Source organism: Brachyhypopomus gauderio, chromosome 3 (genome assembly GCF_052324685.1).
Source record: "Brachyhypopomus gauderio isolate BG-103 chromosome 3, BGAUD_0.2, whole genome shotgun sequence".
Taxonomy (NCBI): domain Eukaryota; kingdom Metazoa; phylum Chordata; class Actinopteri; order Gymnotiformes; family Hypopomidae; genus Brachyhypopomus; species Brachyhypopomus gauderio.
The window spans coordinates 3,293,828-3,314,358 of NC_135213.1; the positions used below are offsets into that span (position 1 = coordinate 3,293,828).

At 43.9% G+C, this 20,531-nt stretch overlaps 1 protein-coding gene across 2 annotated transcripts; it reads left to right on the forward strand.

Annotated features, from left to right (window-relative positions):
* Positions 1 to 597: 597 nt before the first annotated feature.
* Positions 598 to 8,268, forward strand: LOC143510003 (H-2 class I histocompatibility antigen, Q10 alpha chain-like). 2 transcript variants are annotated; one of them, XM_076998956.1, is made up of 8 exons: positions 598 to 733; positions 2,587 to 2,847; positions 4,679 to 4,954; positions 5,739 to 6,035; positions 6,418 to 6,513; positions 6,883 to 6,933; positions 7,369 to 7,440; positions 7,562 to 8,268. In XM_076998956.1, the coding sequence occupies exons 2-8, from the start codon at positions 2,730 to 2,732 to the stop codon at positions 7,567 to 7,569; spliced, it is 918 nt and encodes a 305-aa protein (XP_076855071.1). In that variant the 5' UTR covers positions 598 to 733; positions 2,587 to 2,729; the 3' UTR covers positions 7,570 to 8,268. The 2 variants fall into 2 exon arrangements, with proteins under 2 accessions (XP_076855071.1, XP_076855070.1); XM_076998955.1 differs by lacking the exon at positions 598 to 733 and adding an exon at positions 838 to 1,241.
* Positions 8,269 to 20,531: the final 12,263 nt, after the last annotated feature.

Genomic DNA, 20,531 nt, shown 5'->3' on the forward strand with positions numbered 1-20,531 from the left:
TGAACCATTTCAGTGCGCTCTCTGTGCACTTAACTACTCAATATGCCGTGTTTCCAGTTAGATTTAAGGTATAAAATGATGTTGGATCAGGCTAAAATCAGGTTCCTCTCTTAGGGAGTGACCTGTTCTTCATGATGCATTTGTTATTTCTCTGGCTCACCATCAATAAGGCTTTCAATAATCCTCTGAAACTGCCCCTTTAAAATGCGTTCACCTATCTGCCCACTGCTCAATATGCCATGTTTTGTGCTGGTATTTCTTCTTCCGATTATTTGTGTTCTAGAACAGCATTTCTGTGTTTTTAGTTTTCAAATCTAAGAATATGTTTCCTTACGTTAGAAATGTTGACGAATTCAATCATCATGTACAAACTGCATACAATTGAAACGACTTGAAAAAGAAACCATTTTACAAATGAAATGCTTTCATTATATTTTAATTTTTTACATTCACAAAATCAGTATGGGAAACAATAACCTATTAAATGTCTGCTCCTACGCTCGTTTAATGTAACGTTTAATCTATCGCTTTTAAACAAAGTGCGCAGCAAACACGCATCGTGAACATAACCTTTTTAAATAAGTAACCAACTTCAGCCGCCGAATACGGAGCTGCGAATAAGTAACCAAACGAATCTCAAACTGCGAATAAGTAACCAACTTCAGCCTCGTGTTTTGGATACAGGTAGGGCCTACTGTACAGCAAAAACAAACCAGCTGTCAGGAAAAAAGAGGTAATTCCAGTTAAACTTCCCTTCTCTTCTTTCACTTTAGGAATCAACCGCCTCTCAAGTTCCCCTTAGCAACTGATGATGCTCTGTATTATTGTGTTATGACCCACTAAGAGAAGACAATTGCAAAATATTGTTTTAATTTCCCAGTTAAATCGATTTACTTAGGTATTGACTTTGTTTCACACTTTGATGAAAAAAAAAACACTTTGAGAGGAGTTTTCGAAAACGGACTTCGTTTTCTGGGTCGCGCGATTCTGCGCATGATTGCTGAATCTTCAGTAAACAGAATTCCTTTAAACTGGTTTAGCGACCGCGCCGAATGAAGTCCTAACGAGGAACATGTTGTCGTGTAATCAAAAACTAAAGTATTGTAGTTATTACCTATTGGTTTAGTTAATATTTCTTTCACTACTTTGTGGCTATAATGTCTGCTCTATGAAGGACTACAGAAGAGCGAACATGAAAACTTCGCTTTTCCTCGCGCTTTGTGTTCATCTGACGTCGGCTGGTAAGCTCGCGCGCAGTCGTTGTAATTAGATGTAATAGTAATAGTAAATTAGATGTAGTTTTTAAATGTTCAACAAATGTCTTTAGGGCTGTCAAACATGTAAGTATTAATCTTAATATGGGATATGGCTTCTGTTATCAAACGCCCTCTTCGTGTTGTTTTCTTGTGTCTTACTTAAATGCAAGATCATATTTAACATATTTAATAATTTGAAGCAATATCATCACCATCTAATTCTGGAGATGTGTATCCACATTTAATTCTTTAGATGGAAAATATGGATCAGCTTTGTTTATGGTTAGTAATTGCGTGAAATTCAAATTCTTCATTTCCTTGTTCTGCATGCCAGAGTCTTTAATAGCATTTCCTCTACCAAAGACTGCTGCAATTTTGCTAGTCACTTCTGGTACAGCTCTGGTTACATTTGTGTGCATGCACAGACTTAGAAACCCAAAATAAATTGGGGTAAGTTATACATGTACTGAGAAATCAGATTACTGAGCTAAAATCCAGCTCTTTTTACTGAATTTCCTAATAATTATATGCCTTAATCTGAAATAAGAAATCAGAACATGCAGTTTACATAACCAGTTGAATAATCAGAATGCTTATCCACAACAATACAATTGGATACAATATTATAATATATCTACATCTATTTCTGATCGTCTGTTTTCTGTTCAGATACTGAAACCATGTCTTCACATTTGAGATTATAGGTCAGACTGAGACAGTGTCTTCACGTTTGAGATTATAGGTCAGACTGAGTGTAACGTACTGATCAGGCAGACAAGGATCCAAGTGCGGATAATGGCCGCTTTTATTGAAACAGCAATTACGGAGTGATCAAACAGGCGAGTAACTCTGTTCAGGGGGTGTAGTGCAGGAGTGATGTGATCGTAGTCAGGACAGTCCAGGGTCACGCTGATGAGACAGAAGCCAGGAGGTACAAAGGGACTAGGCAGGGGACGAGGTCTAGGAGGAGAGCAGAGGCCGGTACACGGGAGAGCAGTAACACTGAGAAAACGCTTGGTATGTGGCATGGCAACAATACTTCGCAACCCGGAAGAGAGAGGAGGAAGCTTAAATAGTAGCAAAGGGGAGGGGCGATGAGCGACAGGTGAACCGCATCACACGGGTATCATGTGCTGTTCCTGACACTGAGACAGTGTCTTCATATTTGAGATGATAGGCTAGACTGAGACAGTGTCTTTATATTTGAGATGTCAGCACTGTTTGGCCCATTTTGTTTTTGATATAAATGAAATTTATGAGATCAAAATTTTTACTGTGAATACTGTTGTTTTAATAAAATAAATAATGGTTGTGTTTTTACTCTTTCCAGTCTTTCACTCCCTATATTACGTCTACACTGCTGTCACTCCAGGACTACAATTCCCAGAGTTCACTGCTGCTGGTCTGTTGGATGGAGTTCAGTTTGTGTACTATGACAGCAACATCAGGACAGTGATCCCAAAGACAGAGTGGATGGAGAAGAATGTGGATACTGAGTACTGGACCACAGAGACACAGACACATCAGGGCACTCAGGAGATCTTTAAAAAAGACGTGACTATTCTAATGGAACGGTTTAATCAGACTAAAGGTGAGCATGACACAGCAACACAGTGACACTTTACAGTAATCATTATTATAGACTAGCACCAGGGACACCAGTAGTCAGGCTGTAACAGTCTGAAGGATTCAGTATGTCTGCAGCTTCCTCATCTGTTACTTTGCAACAGAGAAATCTGTGTTGGTATAATCTCTCTAACTCCTGTGTCGAAACACATACAGGAAGCACCCAGTCACCCAGTTTTTATTCTGACTTTTGCTACAGTAGACAGACAACTTTCTCTGAAGCTGATTACAAAAGTGTACATTCACATTTACAGTATTTACTATTAGCACGTGTAACGTTTTAACAGGGAAGGGGTGACGCAATAGCGGGTTTTTCAATATTTAATAAAAGATACGCAACCAAAACCAAACAGAAGCAGAACAATGGAAGGAGGACACAAACAATGACAGGGGGTATACACTACCAGCAATAATTAAGAGGGTCAATGAAGCACGTACATACACAAGCAAAGAAACATCAACCAACCAAAGAATACAAAACACAGGAAAACCAACAGCGACACTAACAGCACAGGCGTGAACCACAATCTAAACAGAGAGACAGCAAACTAAACACAAACGCTACTATAAGAAATCTAAACAGAGAGACAGCGATCTAGACACACACTACTAAACACGTGGGGAGGGGAAGAACGGAGAGTAAAAGCAGACGAGAACAAAATGAACTTTAGAGAACAAGACAGACGTAGAACACGAGCCGAAGACTAACCTGGACCGGACAGCAACACACTCAAAGAACACAGGGCAACTCTACCTACAAACCAGAATCATACAGCAAGAGGGAAAAGAAGAGCACGGGGCAAGGCGAAAGGGAAACAGAACAAACAATGACCGACACGGAACAAAAACACTAGGGGGGTTTTATACAATGGAAACAAGACGGTGAAATGAGACTCAGGTGTGTGTGACAAACGACGAGGGCGTGACAGTCAGGGGGAGGAACGAATCGGAGCGGGAAGCTAGGCGGGACCAGGGACGAGGGAGGGGCTGGACGTAACAGCACGTGTCCTCTCTCGGGGTGGCCTGCGTGACCTTGGCTAGGACCTTGTGTTACGGACTCTTAGTAATTGGTGTAGATTTGAACTTTTGTTTGGACACTGTGACTGATGTAAGCTGCAGCTGTATCCAAAAAACAAAGACATTTTAATTAATTTATTAAATGAATTCTAATATTGTGTTCACTGTTCTGCTGTGAAGCAGATCTTGTGCCATTACTTTTTAATATAAAAATATGTTATATAATAATAATAATGACAATAATATAGCATGATATAATAATTGTAATAATATATGTCATAATATATACTAGCAAGTATAATAATTTATGTAATATAATATTATTTAAATAATAATTATTTTGTATTATTATTGTTTTAAAGACTTTTAAAAGATTTAAAGACTATTATAGCAATGCATAATTCATGGTGCTGAAGTCAAGTTTGAGATTGTGGAATGCTGACACCTTGTGGATCATTATTATTAAATGATTGTTTTTGTAATTAATATAAAACTACTCATTTTCTGATAAAAAATAATCTGCATTTGAATAACATTCATGAAATGTATATTTTACTGTTAATTGAGTTTGTAGAACTGTAGAGTCTTTTAGTGATGTAATTAATTTTTTTAACCAATGATTGACCCCTAAAAGACCAACTCAGGTAAAATCAACAAGTGATGGATTGATGGAAAACCTGTGGGGCTGTTAATATTAGGCCTGTTTGTGTGGGTTCTCTGAATATAAAAAAATATGCAAACTGCGAAAACCCAATGGTGATGTGTGTGTGTGTCTGCAGGGGTTCACACAGTGCAGGTGATGTATGGCTGTAAGCTGGAGGATGATGGAACTAAGACAGGATACATGCAGTTTGGCTATGATGGAGAAGACTATATCCATCTGGATCTGAACACCCTCACCTGGACTGCAGCTAATGCTAAAGCTGTTATTACCAAATTCAAGTGGAATATTAATGTTGGTGATCGTGTAGGTGTAAAGAACTACCTGGAGAACACCTGTATTGAATGGTTACAGAAGTATGTGTCTTATGGCAGATACACTCTGGAAAGGAAAGGTAAAGTATGTGATAAATTTAAGAAGTATGAGGTTCATAAGTATGAGGATATGAAGTATATAGTACTGTTAGTACAACTGCACCTGCTGTTCAGACACACTGTATCACTGTGACCCTGCTGTTCAGACACACTGTATCACTGTGACCCTGCTGTTCAGACACACTGTATCACCGTGACCCTGCTGTTCAGACACACTGTATCACTGTGACCCTGCTGTTCAGACACACTGTATCACTGTGACCCTGCTGTTCAGACACACTGTATCACTGTGACCCTGCTGTTCAGACACACTGTATCACTGTGACCCTGCTGTTCCGACACACTGTATCACTGTGACCCTGCTGTTCAGACACACTGTATCACTGTGACCCTGCTGTTCAGACACACTGTATCACCGTGACCCTGCTGTTCAGACACACTGTATCACTGTGACCCTGCTGTTCAGACACTCTGTATCACTGTGACCCTGCTGTTCCAACACACTGTATCACTGTGACCCTGCTGTTCAGACACACTGCATTCCCCCTCATCACTGTAACCCTGCGCCAGTCATTTGTTTATCTAAACTATAGAAGTGGTTTGTGATGTTCAAGGCAGATGGCCACATTTTCCAGCACTCAGCATCAGACTGTAGTCTGTAGGACAGACTGACTGTGGCAGTGTGGTGTTGCATTCCCTCATCACTTGAATATGTTATGGGTGTTAACTGCATATATATGATCATTGGTATATACAGGTGGTATATATGTTCTGAATTTACTCTTTCTCTCTATATCTCCCCAGACCCTCCTGAAGTGACCCTGTTTCAGAAGGACTCCTCTTCTCCAGTGGTGTGTCATGCTACAGGTTTCTTCCCCAGAGGAGTGCAGTTGTCCTGGAAGAAGAATGGAGTGAACCTGTATAAGTATGTGGAGCTCACAGAGACGTTACCCAACCAGGATGGAACCTTCCAGAAGAGAAGCATTCTGACAGTCTCACCTGAGGAGCTGGACAGGAATGAGTACACCTGTGTAGTTCAGCACAGTGGACTGGAGAAGGACTTAGTGCTGAGAGTGACTGAACGCAGAGTCCTGAACTCAGGTAGGAGAAATAGATCTTTGCATTGTAAATCATTTTATTTTAGACGTAGCTAATGGATGTCTACTGTGGCATAATGTCATGATCACCTGTCCATGTATTTAAATCCTGTGTTGTTCTCATTTGTTGGTTATCGTCGTATGTTTTGTGAATTCCCTGCCCTGCAGTTGTTGTTTGTTAGTTGTGTGTTATTTCTAACTCTGTGTCTCTTAGTTCTGTTCTCTTTTTTGTTCATGTTTTACCTACCTGTTTGTTTCTAGTAGTCTTCCCATTTGTTTTGCTTTTGTTACTTTGGACTTTTTGTAAATCCTTCCTGCACTTGTTTCCAGCTTCTGGTGTCATCCTTCCTACTCACAGCGGTACACATAACACACCTGTGTTTCAGGTGGAGCACGGATGGGTGTTGTCATAGGTGCAGTCAACGCTGCTCTCCTGCTCTTCATGGGCTGTGCTGCATTCTCCATCTGCAGGAGGAAGAGTGGTAAGAGAGGAACACCAAACACCAGCATTGATATTTGATACTAATCTGGCACCTATATCATATATTCATTACTCCTGGTACTTTGATATTGTTCTTGCTCTCTTTGTAACTGTGCTGCTGCAATAACTGACTTTCTCTCTGGGATTAATAAAGTTCAATCTAATCTAATCTAATCATCTAATCAAGGATTCTGTGATTCAGTGCCAAATACCTCTCTAAGAGTTACTTCAGATTCTTAATGATAATAGTTATCTGTCATGTTAAACTTGATTCAAGTAACTCCAATGCACATGATACAGTGAAAACTAATGGGTAATTTGTGTTGTTCTGTTTATCATTAAAGTGTTGAAACGTTTACATGTTTTACAGGTGGAGAAAAAAGGAACACAAAATCCTCAAAGTCATTTCCGAATTCAAAGAGTATGTATTTTTATCTTAGTTCTGCTATATCATATACATACAGTTCTAGACTGCAAATCATTATGCCTGACCAGTACTCAACCTGACACACCTCACACACCTACACGAACACCAATCACAGATCCAGTTAACAACAGACATCTTCACCGCAGCTTTCCTTTACTAGAACACTAACCACAAAAATACAAGACCAGAACATGAACGGAAGATAAAAGCCCAGAACTATCACCAGCACTTTGTGTTCACCTGGTCCAGTTTTCCTCTGTCATGTAGTAATTAATATATTTTCCACAGACTTTAAAAATAACTCCACTTGTCTTTTTAGACTTTAATCATCTTTCAACAAATAAGTGAAAACATATTGATCATTTTTTGTATTGTTGAGTTCATTATTAATCTCTGAGTGTTTAACTGAAGCGGTTGCATCTTTTACAGTCTCTGAAAGTGAATCATTTGGTACCAACTCACATGACTCCGTCACCAGCACCAAAGCACTGATTCAAACAGGTTTTTTAATTTCTTCTTTATTTAATGGTGTTTTATCCATAAAGTTGTTTCATAAAGTAGTTTAAACCTGATCCAACAATGAATCTTGGGTTACATAGAAAATATTTTTCTTTATACACAGAAAGATGATGGAAGAAAAAAGACATCATTATTCCATACATCAGGAGACATCTGAGACATCATTATTTCACTCTCCATCACACTTGACAACAAGTGTGTCATGGTGCCTCTCACCTGTGTCTCTCCGCCATGTGGTCTTTGATTACATCTCTACCTACCACGTGGGTGTGTTGTTGGACTCCCTGGCTCTGCCTGGAGCAACACAACTCAGTGAGCTTTCGAAGATGCTTTAACAGGTCTTCATAGAATCGCATTTTCAAGTCCATGTACATGGTCCTTCTGAACTCAAAGGTGAACTGTTAACACATGCAAGCACACAGAACAGAGTTTTTATACAACTTTAATGCATGCAGAAACATGGAATCATAAATCATGATAGGCAGCTACAATATGTGATGCATTTAAGTTGCGGTTAATAAATTATACATATAATTTGGTTTGAATGTGTTTGTAACATGTGAGTTCAGGCTGGATGCCCAGACTGAACAGGAGTGAAAGCAGCGTCTTTATTGTATGTAATATTAGCGCTAACTGAATAAACGAATAACACGGGTTCCTACAACAACTGACAAAGAACGTAGACAAGACACACTTAAATACACAAATGACAACAAGCGTCCAGGTTTTGTCCAGGTTTTGTCCAGGTTTGACTCATTATCAGTGGCATACTGGATTATCCCACAGTAAATAAAACGACTCTATTTTTTATCACAAGTGTCTGGCTAGTGTTGTGGCTTCACAGCTGTTCTGTTTAATGTGTCCTTCCAATGCAAACATACATCAGTTTTAAGAAGAGGTTTATAAATGCACTGCTGAACAGCACTGCTACGCTTTACAGCAAAATGCACCAAACAGACCACCTGTTGATATCCAGCCAGACAACTTCAACTAAAAACAAATGTGCTCTGGATGAGATTGGGATTGTTATGGAAGAGACTGTAGTATGGATGAGATTTCACTATGGATGAGAATATGTTGTGGATGAGACTGAGATTGTTATGGATGAGGTTGTGTTACACCGCATTGGCCCTCATCATCTGTGAGAAACGACTTTGTAATAGGACTAGATGTTTAAGTCCCTCCATGTTCATGATTGGTGACAGTGGAGTGGGATTAACATTGATGACCATGTGGTGCCTCCTGTGCGACACATCATCAGTTGTGTGCCCTGGCATCCTCGGGTGTTTCAGCCATTTCCTCACAAGACACCCTCTGCCTGGGTTGGCCCACCATAGGCTGATCAGACCTCAGGCACCACCCGGTCATCTAGCAGCCCACGTTGTGTCCCTGCGCTTGAGCCACAACCAGTGGCTGCTTTGCTCAGCTGCCACGGACAGTTATTTTATTGCTCTCCGTTGGGCCTGCCCTCTGATGCCAACTTCCTTCAGCAGTCCTGTTGTACTTCTGGACACAAATCCTCTGCAGCCCACCTCCACAGGCCACACCTTCACATTCCAGCCCCGCCCCCCCGCTTCAGCTGCTAGGTCGGCATACCGCAGTCTCTTCCTCTCATATGCCTCACGGATCGCATCCTCCCATGGGACAGTGAGCTCCACGATGAAGACGTGCTGGCATGAATTGGACCTTAGGGCCAGGTCCGGGCACAAGTTTGTCACTGCGATTTCGGGTGGAAAGTTGAGCCTCTGACTGAGGTCCACCCGTATTTGGCAGTCCCGGGCTATGGTCAGTGGGCCTACCCCTAGAGGAGCTGACTCGGTCCCCCTTTTCTCCCCTTCCCGGACAAAGGGCGTCTTCCATGGGACAACAGGTCGGGAATTTGGAGGCATGGCATTGGTGGTTACCCTTTGTTCCCTCAAGTTTGGCAGATAAGCATTTCAGCACCTGTTTGTGGTGCCAAGTGTACCTTCCTTGAATCAGGCTGGTCTTACAACCCACCAAGAAGTGCTTGAGGCTTGCGGGGACTGCACACAGGGGACAGGCTGGTTCCTCTCCATACCAGAGGTGTACGTTGGTTGTAGAGGGCAGGACATCATATGTGGCCCTGATGATGAAACTAAGCCTGTTAGCCTCCATGCTCCACAGCTCCTCCCATGTTATTCTCCTCTTCTCAACCCCCTCCCACCTCATCCAATAAAATAGGAACTCCCAGAAATAGTCAGAATTAATCAAACCTTTAATTAAGTTGTCCATACATTTTTGTGTACACAGCTCTGCAGTCTCGTGCCCTTTTATGGCAGGACGAGTCATGGTTTGCTCCGCCTCCTTCTGTTTAGCCCTTCCTCTGTCTGTTTCGTTCCCTCCTGCTCGTTTCTCGGCCCGCCTCTTATTAGTTCTGTCACCTGTGCTTGTTAACCCTGTGTATTTAATCCCTGTGTTTGGTTTATTGTGTTGTCAGTTATTGTAAGTACTGTGCATTTGCTGTGTCCCTGGTAGTTTGCTATTGCATGTCTTTATTACGCTTTAGCTTATATGTCTCCCCAGTTCATTGTGTTAGTGTTTTCTGTTAGTGTTAGTTGATGTTTGATTTGTCTTTGTTCTCTTTCAGTATACTGTGTGTAGCCTTGCGCATTTGCGTCCAGCCTCCTACGGCCCTATTACAATAAGCAGGAAGAACTACCATTCAATCAGTGTGCAATTGATATGTGCTGTGAAATGTTCTCTTCTGAACATTGAGTCAAGGTCTCCAGGTGGAACTCTTTGGTGCTGTGACACGGCTTGTTTGGAACTAGAACATTGTAGGATCATATATATGGTAGGTTATCTTTTCATTTTCTCCACTTCAGGAGACCAGGGCTATCCTCTGATCCTTTCAGTCATTGTCCTGCTGATTAACCCATCAGGTTGACAGGAGCCGGCTTACAATTATGCGCATGTACAAAACCAGTCACTTATTTAGTCCATAATGGGTTTCTAATAGGTTGCTGGATGTGTTTGTATGTGGTACTGTAACGTTTTCAGGGGCGGGTGTGACGCAAATGCAATATCAAACAAATTTATTCAATAAAAAACACCACAAAATACACAGAATCTAGGGAGAAAACCAGAACCAAGAGACACTAAACAGACAGATCCAACTAGACAATGCACATAGGGAAAACACTACTGGGAACCAATAACAAAGGAATAGTAACGGAACTGAATACAGCGCACACACGTAACAAGAGAGCTAATCTAAACGCTAAGGAGAGGACCCAACTAAAACGGGTAAGCTAAACAACCGGGAAATGCGGACACATGAGAACATAACAACTAACAAAATATAACAAGAGAATCAGAGAATACAAGGGCAACTAGATACCAGAACTCTAAAGCATAAATGAACCACTAAACAAACAACGAGAGGACGAACATCAATGAATACTAATAACGAGGAACATACACAAAGAAACATAAGTGATAGACACTGGGAAATAAACCAACACGTGGAGACTAGGAGTGAAACAAAAAGGGGGAACATGAGTCGCGAGAGGAACAGGTCTTACAAAAGGAAACAGAGGAAAAGCGAGGGATTACCATACAGGGAATGACCGACACAGGAGTAAAACACTAGGGGGTTTTATACACAGAGACAAGACGGTGAAATGAGACTCAGGTGTACGAGACTGACGACGAGGGCGTAACAGACAGAGGGAGGAACGAATGGGAGCGGGGAGCTAGGCGGGATCAGGGAGGAGGGAGGGGCTGGACGTGACAAGTACACTGATGTACAAACCCAAACATTTTTGTAAAATTGATTGATTTAATTGAAGCCTTTATTACCATTGTATTAAAATACAGCTGATTAATTACACAAACATAAATGGCCCAATATTTATCCTTATCACACAAATTCAAACACCACAACTGTAACGTGGCACGCGCCACGGAGCGAGGAGACGGACACAATCGCTGAGATGAGTGAGATTTATTACGGGGAATACCATAAGCAGAGTCGAAAACACAGGCATGGGTCATAACAGGCAGGCAGTCCAGACATGAAATACGAACAGACATACTCGGGCAGATAAACCAACACGACGGGGAAACACGGAACAGGCAGGAATACTTGCAGCGGAAACAATACTCAAAGGACAGGATAGAACAAAGCACAAGACACTAAGTAGACAAAATCACGGATACTGGACTGGGGAAATACTGGGACTTTATACATAGAACTGAAACAAGGGACAGGTGATAACAATGACACGGGGGCATGGTAACAAACAAGGAATCCATCAAAACCAACGAGCAGGGCGGGACAAACAGGCAGGGAACACGGACATGAGGGAACCCAGAGTGACAGCTACGAGAGGGGGCGTTGCCCTACGTGACATAACCCCCCCTCAAAGCGTGCCACTCCGGGGCACGCAAGGGCAGACAGGACAGGGACAGCGGACACAGGACAGACCGGAGGGACAGGACCAGACAAATTAGGACGAGGGACCTGGGACACGGCATGACACGGGACACAGGGAGACCGGATAGGGCCAGGGCGAGGCACAGGAGCAGGGCTGGACAGGACAGGACCGGGGACAGACACTGGAGCGGGGCCAGGGGACAGGGCAGAGGTAAACACTGAGGCAAACACGGCCTGGACGACGGAGACTGGGACAGGAACGAAGTGGGTCACAATCTGGGGAACAGACACGGGAACCGGGACAGAGAGGACACCACTGGAACCAGACACAGGGACGGGCACAAGGACACGAACAGGCACACACACAGGGACTGGGACCAACACAAAACCAGGGACAGAACATGGGAGCAAGGGGAACATGGGCAACGAGACAGGGGCACACGGCAGAGCAGGGGGCACAAAGAGTCCAGGCCCAATAGAGGGCAGCACAGTCTCTGGGGACACAGGCGCGGCCGGGCGGCGGGCAGCGGGCAGCGGGCACAGGCGCGGCCGGGCGGCGGGCAGCGGGAACAGGCAGGGTCCGCTGGCGGGCAGCGGGAACAGGCAGGGTCCGCTGGCGGGCAGCGGGAACAGGAACCGGCGTGGACGACCTCTCCTGGGTCACGGGGACAGGAACCGGCGTGGACGACCTCTCCTGGGTCGCGGGGACAGGAACCGGCGTGGACGACCTCTCCTGGGTCGCGGGGACAGGAACCGGCGTGGACGACCTCTCCTGGGTCGCGGGGACAGGAGCCGGCGTGGACGACCTCTCCTGGGTCGCGGGGACGAGAACCGGCGTGGACGACCTCTCCTGGGTCGCGGGGACAGGAACCGGCGTGGACGACCTCTCCTGGGTCGCGGGGACAGGAACCGGCGTGGACGACCTCTCCTGGGTCGCGGGGACAGGAGCCGGCGTGGACGACCTCTCCTGGGTCGCGGGGACAGGAACCGGCGTGGACGACCTCTCCTGGGTCGCGGGGACAGGAACCGGTGTGGACGACCTCTCCTGGGTCGTGGGGACAGGAACCGGCGTGAACTGCCGACGGGCAGCGGGGACAGGAACCGGCGTGGACTGCTGACGAGCAGCGGGGACAGGAACCGACGTGGACTGCCGACGGGCAGCGGGGACAGGAACCGACGTGGACTGCCTACGGGCAGCGGGGACAGGAACCTGGGGTGAGGAGATGTGCTCGGGGGGCGTGTACGCCAAGCCGACGTCCTTGGGGGGCGTGTACGCCAAGCCGACGTCCTTGGGGGGCGTGTACGCCAAGCCGACGTCCTCGGGGGGCGTGTACGCCAAGCCGACGTCCTCGGGGGGCGGAGCCACCAAGCCGACGTCCTCGGGGGGCGGAGCCGCCATACTGACGTCATCTGGGGGCGGGACCGCCATACTGACGTCATCGGGGGGCGTGTCCGCCAAGCCGACGTGGCTTGTACTCCCCCCCAAAAAATACATGGGGGTGTCCTGTGGAGTAGCCGGCGGGATCAGCGGTGTTAGGTCCTCCTCCTCAGTGTCCGGGTTGAGCCTGGAAGAACACACAGACACACACGCCCCTCGGTGGCTCTCTCTGCGATGGCTCCGCCTCCTCTGAGGCGTCGGGAGCTCGCAGCAGCCATTGAGAGCCGACCGAGGGTTAAGCCAAAGCTCGTCTGTGCATTCCCTCCGTCTGCCCGCTGCTTGTACCACAGGTTGCTCACCCCTGTGGCGTTCGTCAAGCAGGGCAGACTCACAGCGCTCAAAAGGAGTCTCGCCGCGAAAGCCAGTAGTGAGAGACTGCGCTTTCTTCGGTCTGCGACGAGACTTCCTTGTTCCCACAGCGCCAGGGGTATTCCTGTCTCCGGCTCGTTCGCGCTGTAACACATGAGAGTTAAACTGCACGGAAGCAGCCAACAACTCGCTACAGCGACTAAACTCACCGGAGTCTCGCTCTCTCGCTGTGTCCTCGTTAGATCCGTGATTATGTAACGTGGCACGCGCCACGGAGCGAGGAGACGGACACAATCGCTGAGATGAGCGAGATTTATTACGGGGAATACCATAAGCAGAGTCGAAAACACAGGCATGGGTCATAACAGGCAGGCAGTCCAGACATGAAATACGAACAGACATACTCGGGCAGATAAACCAACACGACGGGGAAACACGGAACAGGCAGGAATACTTGCAGCGGAAACAATACTCAAAGGACAGGATAGAACAAAGCACAAGACACTAAGTAGACAAAATCACGGATACTGGACTGGGGAAATACTGGGACTTTATACATAGAACTGAAACAAGGGACAGGTGATAACAATGACACGGGGGCGTGGTAACAAACAAGGAATCCATCAAAACCAACGAGCAGGGCGGGACAAACAGGCAGGGAACACGGACATGAGGGAACCCAGAGTGACAGCTACGAGAGGGGGCGTTGCCCTACGTGACAACAACACAGTACAGCCACACATACAGTATGTTGTAATTAAGTGTCAGTAAGTGCAAAGTGCATTCACTGATTATGCTGATGAAATGCTTGAATGGCCTTTGGGGAGATCAGTCTGTGGCATTGCTCAGGTGTTATGAGAGCCCAGGCTGCTCTGATGGTGGCCTTCAGCTCTTCTGCATTGTTGGGTCTGGTGTATTGCATCTTACTCTTTACAATACCCCATAGATTTTCTATGGGGTTACACCAGGTACTGGAAGCTTTGGCACTGTGTGCAGGTGCCACATGCTTTTAGAAAACATCTCCATAAAGTTGGTCAGCAGCAGGAAGCATGAAGTGCTCTAAAACTTCCTGGTAGACGGCTGTGTTGACCTTGGACCTCAGAAAACACAGTGGACCAACAGCAGATGACATGGCACCCCAAACCATCACTGGCTAAGGAAACTTTACACTGGACCTCAAGCAACGTGGATTCGGTTCCTGTCCTCTCTTCTTCCAGACTCTGGGACTTTGATTTCTAAAGGAAATGCAAAATTTACTTTCATCAGAGAACATAACTGGACCACTCAGCAGCAGTCCAGCCTTTTTTGTCTTTAACCCAGCCGAGATTCTTCAGATGCTGCCTCTTGTTCGAAAGTGTTTTGACACAAGGAATGCAACAGCTGAAATTCATGGCTTGTATACGTCTGCACGTGGTGGTTCTTGAAGCACTGGCTCCAGCTGCAGTCCAGTCTTTGTGAATCTCTCCTACATTTTTGAATGAGTTTTGTTTCACAATCCTCTCCAGAGTGCAGTTATCACTATTGCTTGTACATGTTTTTCTACTACATCTTTTCCTTCCCTTGCGCCTCTCTATTTATGTGCTTGGACACAGAGCTCAGTGAACAACCAGCCTCTTTAGCAATGACATTTTGTGTCTTGCCCTTCTTGTGTAATGTGTCTGGTCATTTTTTTTGACAACTGTCAAGTCAGCAGTCTTCACCATGATTGTGTAGCCTACAGAACTAAACTGAGACCATTTAAAAGCCTTTGCAGGTGTTTCTATTTAGTGTGTGGCACCAGGTGTCTTCAATATTGAACCTTTTCCCAATATTATAATTTTCTGAGATAGCCTACTTTGGGGTTTTGACTTTTTGAATTGGAATTACTGAAATAAATAAACTTTATCATGATATTAAAATTTTTTAACCAACACCGGTATATACAGTATAGATTGCTTTTATGAGGCATTTTGGAGGCGGTTTGCAGTGGCAGAAGTCCTGATTTGGGAGAATAGATTCATTTTTGAGATGTTTATGCATATTGATACATTAACTAGAGTAAGTAAAAGTTAGGGTCAGTGACTCAGCAATGGGCAGTTTTTACATGCATTGCCTCAGTGACTGTACAGTAGAACTCCGGAACTCGACTGCCTCAGTACTCGACATATTCGGAGTTCGATGCAAAATTTCGAGAACAATTCGTCTTGGTGCTCGAACAAAGCTTTGTAATCTGACCCGACTCATGTGACTTTTGTAAACAAAATACAGTTCATGCTTCGGTCACATGCCGCTAGTTGATTTTGTTGTTCAATGGGTTTTAAACCATTTTGAGGCTGCGCTCCAAGCTTTTGCTGTATTTTTGTTGTTCTTTGTACTGTTTTAGACAAAAAACATGGGTCCCAAGAAAGACATAGCAGAAAAGCAGAAGAGGAAAACGATAAGAGTTTAAAAAAGGTGATCATAGAGAAGTATGACAAAGGCATTCGTGTGACAGACTTAGCATTGGAATTCTCCTTGATGGTTGAGAACGGATTAATCCATTTTCAGTTATTTCTTGACGTTTCTTCCGGAGTGAATTAGCGTCGAGTTCTGGGGTTCTACTGTATTTGTCTCCTGTTGATGCAAATCTATTTGGATTCCATTTGCTTAACTGCCACTAGGTGGCAGGAATAGCTCTTACATTACTGTTCTACATCTTTCTCAGTGGGATGGATCACTTTTTTAAAAACATTATTGCATTTTGCATAGGCCTACTGTCATCGAGGACAAGCTGTTTGTGTATGTGTTTGTGTTCCAGATGGTTTTGATGCCTATATGGATCTGACCTTCTTTCTCTATGTCACAGTACCTATAATGTAGGCGTTTATACACCATCACTGAAATGCCCTGGGCTTTAAATAATGATTTTCAGTAACATTGATTTTTTTTGTCTGCCTTCACCAACAAACTTCATACTGAAGGATAGGTCTGTCCTCTGAAGTGCAATGTTAGTGTTTCCAAACTGCCCTAAATACTCCTTAGTATTTATCTACATTTGAATAGTATTATTTATATATTCATATAAAATAATTGAGACTTATTTCTTTTGTCAACTTTAAAACTTTGTACTCTGTACCCTTATGAGGTCATACAAGTTCTGACACTTGTTTTTAAACTTGGCCTTTTAAAAAGCATTCCTCGATTTATTATCTTAAAGGATAAGTGGGACAAAAAAATAGATCTTTATCAAAATAACACATGTCACGGTGCAAGGGAGGGGAAGCTAAGAGCAGTGCATTTATTAACATATAGACAAACAATGACTAATGTGTCTGTATGTGCAACCTCCCACATGCACATGACCCCTGTTTTACACATCTGGCTGCTGAAAGGTTTCAGTCCCTTCTCTTCAACTACAGGCACCCCTGCTCCTCCCCTGACCACACCTCCCTTACCACACCCTCCCCTGAACACTCCTCCTCTGACCACTCCTCCCCTGAACACTCCTCCCCTGACCAACACCCATGTTTTGTCTCTCCCTAAGCTAAGCACACTGAGCGTGTCTGGTTAGCTGACTCTGCTGGTCTGATCTGTTTTTGTAACTGTCCCTTTGCCTGTTGTTTTCTGTTCTTTAGCTTCACCATTCTGGTTTCTCGAACTATGTCTGCTTGTGCTTTTGATATTTGGATCTGCCCCTTTGTACTGCTGCATTTTATTGAAAACCACCGATGCTCTTGGATCTGAACTGACTTCATGACATTTTCCTTGTCTGGAAAATGTATTGGTTAATGCAAAACAGGGGTTGTACTTGGTATCAATTACAAATGACTCAGCATTTCAAGTACTTAAATTATTTTCCCCTGAGAATACCAAAATGTCTCCTGCCATAACTTCAGTGTACACACAGTCAGGACTGTATCTGTGTACCTCACACAGTCAGGACTGTATCTGTGTACCTCACACAGTCAGGACTGTATCTGTGTACCTCACACAGTCAGGACTGTATCGGTGTACCTCACACAGTCAGGACTGTGTTAGTGCAGTTTTGTGCAGTCTAACCACATGACCTTTAGCAGGGCGTGTTCACCAGTCCACAGTAACTGACCTGTTTTCAGACCCCCTGACACATCAAAAACACATTTCAACATTATTGTCTGCAGACAGTGATAAGCATATCTTTGTTTAGTGTTGCATAATGCTAGCCCCTCACTCAAGCTAATTTGATAAAAGTACACACTCTATCTTCACAAATGTATTTATTTTTTATGTATTTATACATATTTATATTATTTTTAGTTTTGCCTAACTTGGTACAGAATGTTTCAGAATTGAGTACACACATCCTCTGAAGAAAACACTTAACCAAGTAACCATCTGCAAAAATCTAAATATACTGTATATAGCAAAAAAACAACAACATAGCAACCATAGCAAATATTCAGCAACCACCTAGTAACAGCAGCTACTTAAGAAAAGCAGAACAACAACCTAAAGTACCATTACAACCACCGTCATTGTTATAGCAACCACTATGGATACCATGAAGAAAGTGTTTGGAGATCAGAGGATGTTAAATGGTTGCTGTGGAGTTCCAGGTGGTTTTTAACCAGTTATACTGTCTCTTGCTGTTTTAAAGGTGTTCCTGTGGTGGTTGCTAGTGTTCCAGATGGTTGCTATGGTCTTCCTTGTATTATCTTTGTGGAGAGACCACGAGGGGTGTTCTGGGATGTTCGTACTGAGATTATTTGAAGCTGGTCGTCCTATCCATAGGATTAGAGTTCCACTGATGATTATTTTTTATGATACAATAGAAATAGCATCTGAGTTATGAAGAGAACAAACCAACTGGGCCTTAGTACAGAATGAAAGTAAATGATATTCTGGAGACAGAATATCACGTGCCAAATTTTTTATTTTAGGGAGATTTTGAGTGAATTTATCTTAAATGTGTAAAGTGAGCGCGCAAGTGTGTGCATGTGTGAGACTGTCTGCATGTGCATGAGTGTGTGTGTACGACAGTGGCGGATGCTGGTCTTTCAAGGAGGGGAAGCTCAATTTCTGCTTGAGTGATAGAAGTCAGTCTCCAAACACAAGCAGCTACAACAAAAACCACCAGAAATAGAAGCTCAATTTGTCGCTAGTCAAATCAAATCAAGTCGTTTTTAATGAAGAAAATGCCGCTTAAAGGATTAGGAAAATCTCCTGTTCAACAGAAAAGAATGAAAAAAAAAATTAATTAAATGCTCCCGCGGAGGTTTACACCAAAAAATCGCTAATTCGCTCATTTCGCTGTCAATCAAAAAGGGATTCAGCCTCAGACAGATCATCCAATCATCATGCAGAAGCTGAGCCAGCCGAGGCCAGCCCACTGCCTCATAGACCCCCAGAGACGCTGAGCGTCCGATGGGCGGGACAAAGCCCAGCAGTTATCCAATGGCTCGTCTCGTTTCGCTGCACTCTTTGCTTCGCTATTGAACTCTGTAGACGCTCAGCGTCCACACCGTTTAAAGCGCTGTGAAGCTGCGGGACTGAGTGAGAGGAAAGCCGCGTCGTTACCAGTGATAAGAAGCTGATTCTGAACAAAAGTTGAGCGCGTTGTAGCGCATATTTAGTCAATGACATGTACACACAACAGTATATGTTTGATCACTTATTTTTTGACATTTTAGGGGAAGCTGAGCTTCCCTTGCAGTCTTAGAACAATCGCCACTGGTGTACGAGTATGCATGGACGTAATTTTGATTTCATAGGTGGGGGGGGGACACAAATTTTGTTGACGGGGGGCGTTTTCTGCATAGTCCTAGCGCTAGATTCGTCGCTATTTAAATATTAGTTTTTTAACCGTTAAAAGGTGGGGGGACATGGCTTTGTCGCTATGTAAATATTTGGGTTTAACTGTAAAAACTGGGGGGGGGGGGGGGGGGGACCAAAACCGGCTTTTGAAAAAGTGTCCCCCCCCCCAATTACGTCCGTGCGAGTATGTGTATGTGTACGAGTGTGTGCATGTTCATAAGTGTGTGTGAGTGTGTGCATGTTAATGAGTGTGTATATGTGTGTGAGTTTGTGCATGTTCATAAGTGTGTGTGTGTGTGTGAGTGTGTGCATGTTAATGAGTGTGTATATGTGTGTGAGTGTGTGCATGTTCATGCATGTATTCATGCTTGGAATTGTCTATGCATGCACTCCTTTGCCAGCCCTGTTTTTTTCTGACCACAAGACTACAACACCCCTCGCTGCAGTAAAACCACATTAACCTTGTTTTCAACAAAGTTAAACATCTTTTTCCATCTCTGCTTAATGTGATGGCGGTGGTAGTTATGATATGACTAAACCATGGCTAGAATATTGATTACTATAAACACTGAGCAGGAAATGCTCCCGCAGGGCACTGATATGAACCCAGGGTTACAGTGTTGTTTAGTGAGTCCCTTTTTTTTACCTAAGAGCAAGGCAGTAATCTTGGTAGGATTGTTTCATTGACCTGGTATGATATTTATCTATTCAGTAAAACTCCCCACCATTTAAGCAAGAACAGTATTTGCAGACTAAGAAGTTTTTAACTAAAAGCTTTTACTAAGCCATTTTTTCCAAACTGCCATTGGCAGCATAGCAGTTGTCACAATCATTAGCATTTCAACACCAGGGTCATTCATATAGTATCTAAAAGGTATATCCTTCATAATAAGCCACTGAGTCATAAGTTAGTTCTTGGCATAAACTGATGCATCTGTATGCTTTGTGAATCACTTAATTCCCAATGCCGTTGTATGTCTATTTCTGTTTTGGGGATATTTTGATCTTTGTATATTTTTATTTTTTATTTTTTATTATTGAGAGGCTTGGGTTGATAAACTTTTTCTGTTGTCAGCCAGTGAAACATAAGAATTTATTCTTTTGTAAGATATTTACTGTTTCTTTGTAATGTTAGCTGTGAGTTTGTTCTGGGCAATCTCTTCTGGAAAGCAAATA

Coding starts and splice junctions, on each gene's coding strand:
- LOC143510003 (XM_076998955.1), top strand. CDS start 1,169: ATGAAGGACTACAGAAGAGCGAACATGAAAACTTCGCTTTTCCTCGCG. Junction 1,242..2,586: donor TGTTCATCTGACGTCGGCTG/GTAAGCTCGCGC, acceptor TACTCTTTCCAG/TCTTTCACTCCCTATATTAC. Junction 6,514..6,882: donor CATCTGCAGGAGGAAGAGTG/GTAAGAGAGGAA, acceptor CATGTTTTACAG/GTGGAGAAAAAAGGAACACA.